Raw genomic sequence first — 14,455 nt, 5'->3', positions numbered from 1 at the left:
GTGTTAAATATTTCCAACTAAGCAGGGTCTTGAAAAAGGCTTGTTTTTTCCAAGAAGGAAAACAATGTACTGCAGATAGCTGACAACTGATAACAAGCAGGAGCTGCTGAAGAAAAGCAGAAAATAAACTTCCTCTCTTTTCATTCATCATGCAGCTCTTGAGGTCCAGTTGTTCCCTCCAGATGAACATTACCAAGAACACCACCTTCCTCTCTTATCTTGTACTGACTGGGAATAAACACATTCCTTGGTGAAAAAAGATCTTCCACTGATTTAGTTCAGTCCAAATTTCAACACAGGAAACCAGTGTTTAAAGGAGATCTCTGGAAATTGTTGTCATTTTAGGGCACATTGACCACCCAGCTGTAACAAAGGTCTATGCTCAAACCTAAGAGTTTTACAACCTCTGGGTTGCGTCTCCCCTATGGATTACTACAAACTGGAAAACCACCAGGCTTAGGGACAGAAACCAGCCCACGGTCCATAAGAATATTTTTCCAGGGATGTCTGCACCAGAATTCACAAGTTTTACAGCACTTTGCAGTAGCAAAGTTAGCAGAGTTTTGCCATGGGCTGTTATTTCCCACTGAAGCTCTTTTATCAGTATTAGAATTTGGCTTTATTTTTCCACTGGCAGCAACTGCCACAAGAGGACCTGGGCAAGAACACAATGTTTTGAGCTCAAAACCCTGCAAAGGTTCATTTATATAAGGTTTCACCCAGCTGTGCACGAAGTCCTCTCAGAAGCTCCTATCCCTCTCCATCCTCTCAAGGACAATGACAAAACCAGAAAGGAGGTGAAGGCTGATAAAGAGCAAGAAGCACCACAACGTATGATTAGCTTGAAGAAACCTGTAACGCTATGCATCATTAGCAGAAAAGAACTTAAAGTTTCCTCCCACTTCAAGATAAGAGTTTGTATCAATTCAGCAGCGATAAACAGTCCCTTGTGAATCTCTACAGGAAGGATGCGGCTGCATAACTACAACAGGATTATTGCTTTTCAAGATCCACATCATCTCAAACCTCACCTTCTGCTTTTATTTTTAATATGAGAAAGCCTACCCGGAGTTATTTCATGTTCTAGTTGCTTCACAAAATAGCTGTTTTCAGTCAGAACTGAGAGGCTATAAAAATATTCAGCAAAAGGATAGCAAAACATCTTGTTTTTATTAGTTTTTCAATCTTAAATTCCTATGTATTCAGATTGCATTTAATTAGCATCTCCGCCTAGATGTGCTATGAATAGCAGCTGCTGGGATACATTGTAATTTCTATTATTTTAGAAGAACACCCTGCAAACATAAATCTTTTAGATACATAGACATCGGATCAGTTTCCTATGAGAAAAATCCTCCACTTTTTCCAAGACTCATCTGCAAGTGCTACACAAAATTTTGAGACCAGGACCAATGTGTTAAACAGAAAGAAAAATAAGAAAACTTTGCTGAAGGACATCAAAATCTCCCCACTTGCCTGACCTTATTCCCATTCATTCCACTCTTTCTCTGATGTTGCCATCTCAGACTTCTGGTCTGCAGAGAAACTTGGCTAAACAGAGCCATGGGAGATGTTCCCACTGCGAAGAGGAGGGAGATGAAGTTTCACCTGCGTTTCCCCTGTGTATTCAACCAGGGCGAAGCACTCAAGGAGCACGTATGTATTTTGAAATCTTGCCTCTGTGACTCAGGACCGCTGCTGGGTTTCCCCATTTCACCCACTGCTGCGTGGGACAGCTGCGACCAAGCTACCACTTGAATGGCACCCAGGACCCGCATGGTGCAGGCCTCACCCACCAGGATGCTGCAAGCACCTTCATCCCCTCCATTTCGACTGATCTGTAACAGCACGCTGTATAACTCAAGTATGAGAGACACTGGATTTCTGCAGACCAGAAACCCCCTTCTTTCCCCCATTGTCCTGTTTTTATTCTCTCATTTTCCACTTCAGATTACTTTAAAAAATAATTAATCTTACAAGTAGAGATGACCCGAATTTCCAGTTTAAGCAAGAAGCAGGAAGCCTCTCTCTCTTCCCCGGATTGTTTATTTTGAGCTTTCTTTGTAAAACCTAGAGCATTAGGAAAGGGCAGGGGGCTCTACCAGTTCTTGTTTTTTGTAGATCAGCTTTCAAAGCAAACAAGCAATCCAAAACAAATCAAGCCTAAATCAAGCCTAACAAAAGAGAACATTTTGCCTCTAATGTTCCTTTAATAATAGTCTGGATTGCTAACACTGGAGTCTTTCTATCTGCATACATAGTCTAAATTGTATAGCCATGGATTTTAATGGGCAGAAACATAGGTCAAAATCCAAGCACTTTCATGTATACTATTATGATGAAAAACCCTTTTGTTTTACATTGCAGTTGTGGTAGTTTCAGTAAAAGGGAATCATGGAACAGTGGGGGAGACAAAGCCGTTTGTGCCTCCCTTTTCAGCTGCTATTAATAAAATGAATGAGACTTTATCTAACCAATTTATTTGGTAAATAAAACCCTCCTTCAGGACAAAAGCAGTCTTTGCATAACTGCTGAGAAATAGAAAACTAAATAGCCCATCAACAACTATGATCTTACGTGAGGAGAACATACATTCAATTATGTTTCCTCTACACTGAGAGCCCTTTTTTAAGCGGTTACACCTATGCATTTTCTTCCCTGAAATGGGGAAAATGAATGTTTAACTGCCCGCAGACAAACCAGGCTGTTTGAATGCATTTACAGGACAATATATCTATTTGATAAACTCCAAATACTCCTCCCTAGCAATGAAGACTGCAGCTTCTGCTGAATTTGCTCCAGCCTTGCTCAGTAATACACCGCAAAGAGACTGAGAACAAGAGTCGCAAAGGTGAATACGAGCGGATCCCAAAGAAAGCTGGACTTTGATTTTTAAAATGAAAATATTTTCAGGTCATCTTGACACTAAAATTATTAAAGCATTGCTTAAGAACCTGCCAGGCAGTTCTCTCCACTGAATGTAATGGGTAAGCTCACACCAACAGCATGACTTGAATGAGGACAGAGATCTGAGACTCAGCTGTTCAGGTGCTTGACAGGATTCACATAAAGACTTTAATTACTGTACATTTCCCTCTTCTCCACTGACCAGAATTTTGCAATACCTTGAGAAGCCTGAAGTGGTTTTACTATTAATATTATCACATAGATAGCTACAAAGGAAGCATTTGATAGGTCTGAAGTCACTAGCTCCCAGCTTTGATTGCATTTTCTCCTCCCCTGGTACCAAATACTGGCTTAAATGAACCACAGGTTAGGTTTTGATGACTGAAAAGGAATTATTTAATCAAATAATACCCTTAGAATTTAAGTGCAACACCATGCAATTACTTAACATAAATTATATAGGGTTTAGGGTTTTGTTTGTTTCTTTGCTCTTTATACAGAGGTCAGTACATAACCTGTAGCTCGTCTGTGTTGATTTATTTGCTCACCTCATGAAGCGCCATAGCTGAGCAGTGCTGCAGGACGGTGGTCACAGACAGCACTGTGTTACTCCTGCCTAAACTGTATTTCTGTTTTGCAAGCTCGTATGCTAATACCTGTGAGATTTATTCAGACCTTCCTTCCTAAATCCTGGTTCAGGTGACAATGAATGTTCCCACTGCCCTAATAACACATTATAATCTTTCCTTCTATAAACCCTGGTTTTCTTTGATTCAACAAGTCTATTACTTTCATATGAGTTCCTAATATATATATATATATATAAGTATATATATATATATATATATACACATATATGTGTATATATACACACACAAATATTCATGCACACACAACAATTTGCTGTTTTGTTGGAGTTCTTTTCCGGAGAAAGGGTAAATCAGAGTATCTCCAGTGACCCACTGGAGCAATATTCCAGTACTATGTTTATAGACCCCTATTGTTCTTATTGTGCAGTCATTTAAGTGCAAAGAGTTACTTCTGTAGCTTTAAATATAATTACTTTATACTCAACAAATATCAAACTACATCTGATCATGAACACAATCACCGCCTATAAAACACTGCCACAGTGACAATCACAATTTCATATCGTAGTTGATCTCATGAACATTTCATGATATAAGTGCAAGAAATATTTACTTTTTCCTGTCTAATATGAGTAAATAGCTACATTTAGGTGAGTTAATTACTAAGACACTATAGAATTAAAGTGACGAGATGATAAAGCTGGAACACTTGCATTTATATTGTACTACATATGAAAACAACAGAGCACAAACACCCCATTTCTCTCAGAGACAGGCAATACAGAAAGCTCTCAAACACCACACAGTAAATGAACACAGCAGCTGAACATTCATATATCCTATCCCAGAAGACTGCTAGAAACAGGGTTTAAGTTGATAAATAGATTTGAAAAAATAGAGCAACAAGCATCCGTAATTGTGCTCTTGTAGGCTGGGCCTCAAGAGAGCAAAACCAAGCCATCTCAATGCAACAGCCACAAAGTGCACACTTCGCCTACTTATGGCAAAAGACTTTGGTGAGATATCCTCCTTGTGGATTTTTAACCAGTAAATAACCACAGTTTTTACTTTGGGGTGTAGAGGGGAAGGAAAAAAAATGATCAGATTTTATCCTGAATTGTAGTAACTCCAAATGGAAGCAGCTGGAACAATGCTCAATTTCTGAAAGCAATAGTTTAAGAAATCCTGGAAAAATAACAAACAGGTTTCTGTTCCACCTTCACATTGATGGACACTTTTATAATTCACAGGAACCTGTGAATTATAAAATATATGTCACGTGAAGCCCCCTGTGAAGTGCTGAAGCAGATTTAGCTGGAGTTGCAGACTGCTGCAGCAAACATGCAGGCACTTCTCTATTCGATGGATACCTTATGGAGACTTCTCGAGTGCTCTACGTTTTCACACTGCATCCACAAAAAGGAAGCAAAATCACATGGCAACCTTCTTATTGTTCGTAAGCTGCCAGTTCCTAAGTACTCTCCTGGGGTATTAACGCCACTGAAGAGGTGACAGCAAAATGCCCTGAGTACTCCCAAGCAGGACACAGCTGACACTAGCACACACATCAAGCTGTCTTTTGGGATCTCACGCCTCAGACAGGGGCATGATGGTATTGTGATGGCAAGTGATACAAGTACAGCTACTGGAGAGTGCCAAAAACAGCAAAATTGTTCTTGTTGAGCAGGGCTCAACGTAACGTTACCAAGTTTTTTGCAAGTACTCAGGCAGGCCACAAAACAGTCCCAAAAGCATCAAATGACTGGTAGAAAAAAAAAAAACTCACCACCAAAGAGGTGGGATAAGCTTCATGGAAATCCTCAAGTGAAATACCCACCAAAAGGTGAAAGCAAAGCAACCAGAAGCATTTTAGGATCTCACTCTTCACTCCTATGTCCTACAGACTCTTCTCCTGGACTCTGAGTTAGAGGGGATGCAGCACCAGATGTGAACACACATAATGAATGACAGCAAGTTTGCTCCTTGGGCCCTTGTGTAAAGTCCTATTGTTGGGAGCTCTAGGAATAATCTTTTAGCACATCTACATTGCCCAAGGGATGGTCTTCAACTCTTATAAACATGCTGGCACCACGAAAGGCCAGTTTCCAACTGGAAGCTACTGAGATGTCTTACACAGGTAGAATGACACATGGTATTTCTGCCTCCAACAAGTCCTAACAAAGCTTGCTCTGAAATAGGGGAACCTCAAGAGCAAAGGCATCAGTCCTAGAGAACCTCTTAAGCTCAGTAAGCCTTGCAAAAAGGTCCTGCCCTGATATCTAGTGGTCTCAGTGCTGGACATGGGGATGTACAGAGGAATGAGTAACTACAGAAAGAAAATTTCCCAGAGGAAACAGCCATGAAACCACTTAATTCCATGGAAAAACAAAGACATGAATGGGAAACCCATGAAGGCTGCAGGCCTCCAGTACGGAACGGTATCTCAGACTGCAGGAAAAATGTGCCCAACTCCAGCATGATGAAAAAAAAATAAATTAATAAAAATAAAATAAAAAAAGAAGACATTAAACAGATGAGTGAAGAAGACACTAATGCCACAATACATTTTTACAAAACCAGTGGGAAGTACAGTGAAAGACAGCTTCTGCAGAGGGTACTGATTTGTTGGCGTGCTGTGCAGAAAACCCCATTTTGCCACAAATGTCTAATTGACTCCCTCCTACACACAGCCCCTTATGGACACTGAATAAATGCTCTCCAGTCTCAAGAGCCACCTAACATCTGTGCCTTGAGATGCTATTTTTTGATGTTTGCTTGGGAAGGCAGATCCAACCCTCTTGAAAAGAGGTTTAGAGGCTCAGGTAGAGCACAAAACACTCACACTGAAAGGCAGCGTAAGTTTTTAAAGTAGAACTGCCTCAATTGTGTTAGGAAAAACCCTAATTAGAGTGGATGCACCCATTATCACCTTCCCAAGCATCTTCAGGAGATGCTGAAAGGTGGCAAGGCAGGTTGGAATACCCAGCTATGTTACAAGGAGTACATCTGGAAAAAGCACTGAAAACTGTCTGGGTCCTCCAACACAAAAGCTGCAACTTGGTGGTTCCACAAATGGTATGAAGGGCCACCAACCCTGAGAAAGTCTAGTGAGGACACTGTTCAGGTGCACACGGCAGCCAGGCAGGTCCCCACCTGCGTGAACTCAGCTCAGCCTCTCCACACATCACTGCAGCACGCAGCACTGGCGCGAGATGCCCCAGCCCAAAAAAAATTGGGAGCAAAGGCATTTAGTCCACTTAAATCCAGCATGGGCCTCTGTTCTACATCTCTCTCTGGTTTAGAAAAAACAACCCGACCAAATGCTTTCTGAGAAGAGAAGGAACTGACTCAGAAGACCCTAGGGCTAGAAGAGCAATTATGTCCTATTAAATCAGATTCTTATTGAGACTAGTCCAAAAGAGACAACAGAGGGTCAGAGAGAGGTGACACGAAGACAGACTGAATGCAGTATTTGTGCATGATCGCATTTAGTAGCCAAGAGTCTGCAGTGATCACTCTCCCATTAAAAACAAAACAAAAAACACGTAACTGCATAATTGCCAAAAGCAAATAGGAGAGAGGGGTGATGTACTCCATCCAGCACACCTTCAGAAATGAGAACAAGGATAAGCATGCTGACCAGCAGATTAATGGTAAGCCTTATGGTAGCAGAAAACTTGGGCAAAAGCTGTGATAACCCGCAGGCGGCAGCAAGTTGTCTTGAGGAAGACAGATAGTATCTACATGCCTACTCTGGTTTTTGATTCAGCAACAAAAATTCCAACAGACTGCGGAGTTGCTGTAAGATCCCAAGAATCTCATCTGAGACCAGACAGCTCTGCTGCCTCTGACGGCAGATCTTCTAGGGCCTCTTGCATTTCTCTCTGTAGTTCAAATGGCTGCAGAGACTGTATTTATCTTCCTCTGTGTTCCCTGAGCTTGACTTGCTTGCAAATCCTGCACTTTCTAGGAACGCGCTCCTCCCCATGATGTCTCCAACTCCCCAAACCCCACATCCCCATGGGAAAGCACAATTAGACGTTTCATTGCTTTGGAGAAGCTATGAAGAACAAAGCGCAAAACCAAGTCTCCCAAAGGAGAATCTCCTTGACTGAAGATTAAAGTAAAATGAAATTTAGTGGGTTTTCCTCTCAAATGTTGCTCTAAAAGATGGGATGGGGAAAGCATAGGCTGCTTCCCAGCATGGTCTCTCAGAAAACTGCTTCCTCCCTTCTCATCCCCACAGCGCCAGGAGCCCAATGGGTGTTGGCAGGGCTGCAACCTCAGTACCAACTTGCAGGACAAGCAATCAGGGAGGATTTTACAGCCCCCACTGCCAACACAGAAGGATAAGCCACAAAATAGTTCATTCAAGTAATTTAAATCCCCTCCACACAACTCACTCTGTTACTTATTTCAATATTTCATCGGAATAGCAACAAGCATGAAAGAAGGGCTCTGTAAACCTAATAATATAGTTTCTAAAAAAATCAGAACAAAAAATTTTAACTGTTTATAGTGGCATGACTGTTATCCACATGAGAGCCTAAAACTTCTACGTTGTCACCTGGTTCATCTACAGCTCTGCCAATATATTTTCCTTTCATAATGCAGCCATCAAACATGACATCCTGCAGTTGACAGGTTCAGACAGAGAGGTAGCGCAAGAGGAAACATTTGGTTTCAGATGTGGGATATCACATTTATCCTCATTAGTGTGAGGTAACACCCACACATAACTCAAGGCTGTCAACACGGTACAGATCTAGATGCATCTCTCAGAAAGAGACCTTTCCAGGTTTTCACATTTTTAAGTGCTTTCAGAAAGTTTCAGAAATGCAATACCCAAAAAAGGTTTCAAGACAACCAATCCAAACCTGCAAAACATGAGCCTGGATAACACTTTTTCCTTTTCCCTTTAAAGAAAACTGGAGGTAATGGCCTAATTCTAGAGACAGAATATGACTGACCAGCAGAGATAAAACTGAGGTTTCTTTCAGACCAAAAAAATAATAAGACAAAAGTCTGTTCAACATCTGCTCATATTAGTATGTATAAGCAGCATACTTACTAACAAAAAGGCAGTATTTCTGGTTAGCTTATTTTATCCTCAAAATTGCTTTACTTGCAGTCAGAGTGCCAGCATAGACTAGTTCAGATGCAGAAGCTACAACATCACTCATCCCTCTCTTCAATATCAGCTTCAAACACCATGAAGGCATGCCTCTGCTGTAGGTGGTCAGAGCACACGTGGTATTTTTTTTTCCATCAGTTTATGCCCAGAATAAATACTTACTTATACCACAACTAATTTTCACCTTCAAAGCACAGTTATAAGAGCAGTTTTTGGCTGTTGCACGAGAAGCAATGATCCTCAGGCTTTCGTGCTCAGGACACCATGCGGCACTGTGCAGCAGGGTTGTCCTAGAGAGTGACCCAGGAGGGCTCTCCAACAAGCACGGCTCTTGCTAGTTAGCTTCTAACGGCTGTACCTCATGAAAGCCCGTGAAGAATACCCCCAGAAAACCAGGTAATCTTCCACTTAAAAATCCTGCCTGTATTTCAATAACTTTTTTAACAACGACAAACAAAAGCCTTTACAAAAAAAATTTCTGAATGAAGAAACATAGAGCCAGTCCAAAAGTCCAGACACATAGCCAGAAGAGGGAAGTCTACCAGACCTACTTTTACAGACGTGATTGAGAATATTACTAGTCTCATCCTCTCAACATGGTAACTAACTGCACATCTAGCTTAGCCGTGCGCAACTGAAGAGCTATTCTATACAAACACCCTCTAAAGCCAGCTCCTGATCAGTGAACATTTAGGCTTGAGGGTGTTTAGATTAAGAGCTCCTCAATCTGGTGGATGTTTCCCTCCTGTTGGGCCTGAAGAACAAAAGGTCATCCAGCGGAAGCATGGTACACGTGAGAGCCATGCTCCTACCCTCTTCACACTGGACAACAGCATGCTGGAGATGGAGAGCACATTTTCTCTTTCAACCTTATGCTGCTTTCCCTCTGATAGTATTTCACCTCAGTAACCCAGCGCTGCTCTGGCTCCTGATCGTAAAAAGAAATACCAGGAGGGCAGGACAGCAGACGCAAGGTAAAAATAATAGGACAAAGAACACAAGGAGTCAAACCTGCTATCACGGGTACTAATGGGCAAATGCATGAATGAAAGTGACTGTTCGTGCAAACCTGGTATCAGGCAGCAGCGAATTACCTTTCTGATAGAACAAAAGAGAACATGGGAAAGTAGAGTCAAGACTTCTCCTGACACTTTGCTGAGGTACAGCGCTACAGTCATTTCCATCCAAAAATATAGCAAGTCTGGACTTACTTTCAGAAATTGTAATCAAGCTACAGTAAAGAAAGAAGAGTTTGGGTTTTAACACTCATCATTATTCAGCCTTTTAAGATTCCCCGAGCTCAGCAAGTGTCACAGAGGCAAGTATTCTAACATCCAGGTCAAAGAACCAAAACACTCAAGGATCATAATTATAAAGGTCTCACCAAGACTAGCAGAATATTCAGGTCTAATAAGCCTTACAAGGATAAGCAGAAACTTAAAATGGAGACTATGGCCGCTTTACAGTAATAAAAGAGAATGCAGAAAGTAAGAGTGAAAGTGATGGATGTTTTCAAATCCGTCTTACTTAAATTATGATTTACAATTAGTCTAAGGAAACATCACCAATGTATCTCAGACTTCTGGTAAGAGGCTCTATCTAAATGTTAAATCATAAATTAGCATCTTGCCTGATAGTACTGGTTATCAAATTATCTTCATGAGTAATTTTAATTCATATTCATCACACTTATAACCCCAAGCAAGGAAGGAAAGAGGAATACATGGAAGAAACATTCGCAGTGTTTATGCAATTTTTGAGAAAATAAAATATGTCTCACTAATTTCATAAAGACAGGTTTTTCCAGCAGAACTCTACAAAGAATAAAGTTGTAGTTGGTTGTAGTTTTTTGTCTGTTTAATAATTGAAGAGATAGAGTGATAAGCCAAAATGAGCAAATGAGCCTGCTGTCATAACCATAACCCATCCCATTTGACAACATCATCTCCCATTTCCATTACTTCATCATCACTCATTGCATTATGTCTAACCGAAGACTATAAACTCTTCATAATTTTGTTTGTAAAGCATTATGCATATTTACATAGCTATCTAAATAATCTTAAATTAAATTACAAGACTGAACAAATACTGGGGGAGAGCCAAGTCATGCCCTCATACACAGGGAGCTGCCCGACGAGCAAGGGTAAGCTAAAGAGCCCAAATGACACGATGTTGTCTTCCACATACAGTTGTTTTAGAAGACAAGAATCAGGGGACAGAGTTTGAAGCAACAGTTAGAAACATTTCTTAAATTCAGGGAAGTCAAAGCAGTAGCACACCATCACATACATCAAATAACAGTCATCTGAGTACCCAGCTATGTTCAACACTCCAAGCCATGGTGGAAAGAGGTCTGCTCACAAAGCCCCAAAAATACTCTCCAAAGGATGCAAGGACACAACAGAAGATGAGAATGCGCTCATTGTGAAGGCGCTCTGTTGTTATAGGGCTTATCCAAGGGACAATGCTGAACATAACATCCAAAAGTAGTCATGCAGCAGAAACACTACAAGCATGCCTCTGACATGATGGCATTTTGGCAAACAAACGCAGAACTGTCTGATAAGAAACTGCACTACAAAAACACTTCACTATAGAAAAAAAAATAATATTCAGGTATTGTTTTAAAACAGTATGTTCTTACCGGTAGGACAGATCTTGCACTTCATCAAAATAGTTTCTGTATTCAAATGGAGTAGGACCGAAAAACCTACATCTTTCCAACATAATGCTAGGGTGGGAACATATTGTTTGCTTTGGAATCTCCCACTAACTACTTCCTAATGCAAAATACCATTTGAGTGTGCAGAATGTATAAATATTAAAAGCTAATGAAATTAAAGCTGTGCCCTGAGAAAGAATTTAACCTTAAAAGGGCAAAACCTTAAAGCTGTTTTCTGAAACTACTAAAGACCGTTTGCAACTATACAACATTAAGACTTTGGCAGGAAACCATGTTTAAAGAATGGCTTACTGCCTTGAGAATATTTCTGTTTAAAAGAACAACTTAAGAAATTTATTTGTGCATGTAGAAATATATATAAACACACAAATTATACATAATCCGGAGTTTTCTCATATTCACTCAAAAGGCAAGCAGGAAACCTCAGTTCCAGTTGTGTATTATCTGGTCAAAATGCTTGCAAGTGTGTCAGCAGCACAAAGAGATTTTGTAAGCATCTATTCATGTGTATTGTACCAAATCAAACCAACAACTTATTTGTTGTGTTAGTCGAATTAAAACAGCAATGTTTTCTTCACAACACTATCAGATGTTAGAATAGGGATGCAACAGTAAATGGACATGAGGCTTGATCAAGCTCAGTAACTCCTATAGATGAACATAGAATTCCTGTGAAAATATACATAAAATATGCCCAATTCAGCATACAAACTTAGAGAACTTGGAAAGAATAACACAAAATGCTAATAGCTGACGTTTTGGAAAAGCAGAGTGCTGTCAACACCCATCCAGCTAAAAGATTTTCAGAAACCTGATGGCTCCCAGGAACAACAGAACACCACTGCTGCTCTCATGTTCCACCAGGAAGACAGAACCCTGCCACGACACGTACTGTGACAAATCAGACATGCTAAACTGCAGATGATACACTTATTTTGTGCGCAAGGCAGAAAAATACTGTTTTCTATCATGAAACACATTGCTTCTGCAGAGATCCCACATGCTTTGACACTATTTAAAAGCTCATTCTCTCAATACCCTATAAGGTAGCAAGCTATTACCACATTCTACTTGTTTTACCATGATTTCCCATTTTCATAACACCATTATTTCTGTTACGTCCCTAATGTATACAGCAAAGAACTGATACTGCCTCAAAGCCAAAGAACTATATTTAATGGAGGCTTATTCCAACAGATCTCAGTGCTGGGTTAAGAGCTTTAACCCTCTTTCTTTATATAGGGAAGCACACATTTCTGGTATGGAATTTTCCAGGCAAAAGTAGTCCACACAATTCTTCGACAGCCATATTTAGACAACGTTTTTAACCTCTTTCTTCAAAATGATTTTTCCCATGAAATACAGCTTTCATCTGCATATGTTGCATAAAAGGAAAAGAACTGTTAGCATTTTCAACCATACCTTCCATGACATACACCAGGGAACCCACATCTCCCTCCTTGATGATGCAGCTGTCTTTGCCATACTCCACGGGATACATACAATCCACAATCTCCTGGATCTGTGACAGTTCCAAATTCTTCATGAAGTCATTGTCAAGGATTGCTTCCTTTATTAGCTCCTTGGACCTGCAAGGAAAAAAAAAAAAAAAGGCAAGATTTATCCATTTGTCCACCCACTAAGCTCAATAATACCACATGAAGTTTAGCACAACCACATCCCGCCCTAATGACCATTTTGTTGGAAAAAAAATCCAAACTTTTTCCTTCGAAATCTGATGAAATCCATTTGTAGAGAAGTTTAAAAAAAAAAATCTTGTAACTAGTTTTGTAAATAATTTTAGATAGTTTTGAAATGAAAATAGATCTCAGGCAATTGCAAGATCCCCTTTTAGCTTTGAGTTTAGCTACATCTATAACACAAAGAATAACAGAGCTACTTGAAATATCTTCCATATACAAAACTGAAAGGCTGTACAAACAAGAAGTTCAAGGATTTATTACGAAGTTTATTATATTTCTATTAAATGACACAAACTGGAGGATACAAGAGTGTGATACTGCAGTGATCCCCTGAGTATTAATCAAATACCAAAGACAATCACATTCAACAGAGGAAGCACCACTATTACAGGAATAACATCACCAATTCATTTCTTGGAAGACTAACTGGGAAATTTAAAAGTTATATTAGCATGCCCAAAATTATACATGCAGTTCTGACTTGGCATGCAATGGGGTTAAGAGTCCAAAGTTCTAAACTGTGACGAACTTATACGGATACAGGTTCTTATGAAAACACAAATTTCATCATCTAAATCTCTGTGGGAGACTGTCCAGATGGGTGCATAGTAGAACCCACACATTCTCTTCAGTCACAGAAGGGTTTGGGCCAGAAGGGACCTTAACAATCACTAAATTCCAGCCCTGCCATGGGCAGGGACACCTCCCACCAGCCCAGGCTGCTGAAGGGCCACCGTGAGCGTAATGCTATGACAGGAAATGAGCAACAAAACCACTGAAGTGTTTTCCCTGATTTTCCTGAGATTCAGTCTCAACAACTGCACAGTTTACCACACCATCGGTCACACCCAGGTGGAGCCTCCAAGCCTCCCTTCAGGCTGTAACTATCACACTATGGCATTTCGTAAAGGCCCCTACAGCAGCTTGTGCAAATGAGCAAGTGAGGATGCTAAACTCAGACAAAACAGACAAAACTAAAGCCTCTCAAAGCACCTACGGGTGGACACCGGCTCCTCAGTGCTTCATTTCTGAACTGTTTGCTAACATGGACATAGCCCAGCTGCCTGCAGAGCTTATGCATTACGATGAGTTTTGTGGTTTTGAAATATGAGTATGATACAAGTCTTTCAAGGACAGGATCCATGAGTGGATCACGGCTTCCTGGAAAAGAACCGGACTGGGCTGTCAGAAGCCCAAACCAGTCCGTAGGCCTTGCAGACATTCTGCCCCTGTCATGGTGCTTTTCAAGTAAGCCTCAAGGTTACATAGAACACAGGTTTAATCCTTCAACATTTAAAATGTTTTCTATGCGTTCGATAGCTTTGGAGTTATTTCAACAAAATGTACAACTAGGCATCAAAGGCCACCAGCACTGACCCCCTGCCACACGGGATGTGAAGCAGGCTGGCCTTCAAGTACTGTCTGCAGGAAGGCA

At 40.6% G+C, this 14,455-nt stretch overlaps 1 protein-coding gene across 4 annotated transcripts in view; it reads right to left on the bottom strand.

Annotated features, from left to right (window-relative positions):
- PRKG1 (protein kinase cGMP-dependent 1) overlaps positions 1–14,455 on the bottom strand; it is a 449,368-nt gene that overhangs the window by 380,808 nt on the left and 54,105 nt on the right. For all 4 annotated transcript variants that reach the window (XM_068689510.1, XM_068689508.1, XM_068689507.1 and 1 more), the window contains exon 2: positions 12,740–12,906. In XM_068689510.1, coding sequence (XP_068545611.1) covers positions 12,740–12,863 — 124 coding nt within the window. In that variant the 5' untranslated portion in view covers positions 12,864–12,906. The remainder of the gene's footprint in view (positions 1–12,739; positions 12,907–14,455) is intronic.

The sequence above is a fragment of the Anas acuta genome, chromosome 7 (assembly GCF_963932015.1).
Source record: "Anas acuta chromosome 7, bAnaAcu1.1, whole genome shotgun sequence".
NCBI classification, from domain to species: Eukaryota; Metazoa; Chordata; class Aves; order Anseriformes; family Anatidae; genus Anas; species Anas acuta.
This window is presented reverse-complemented; position numbering and strand designations above follow the sequence as displayed.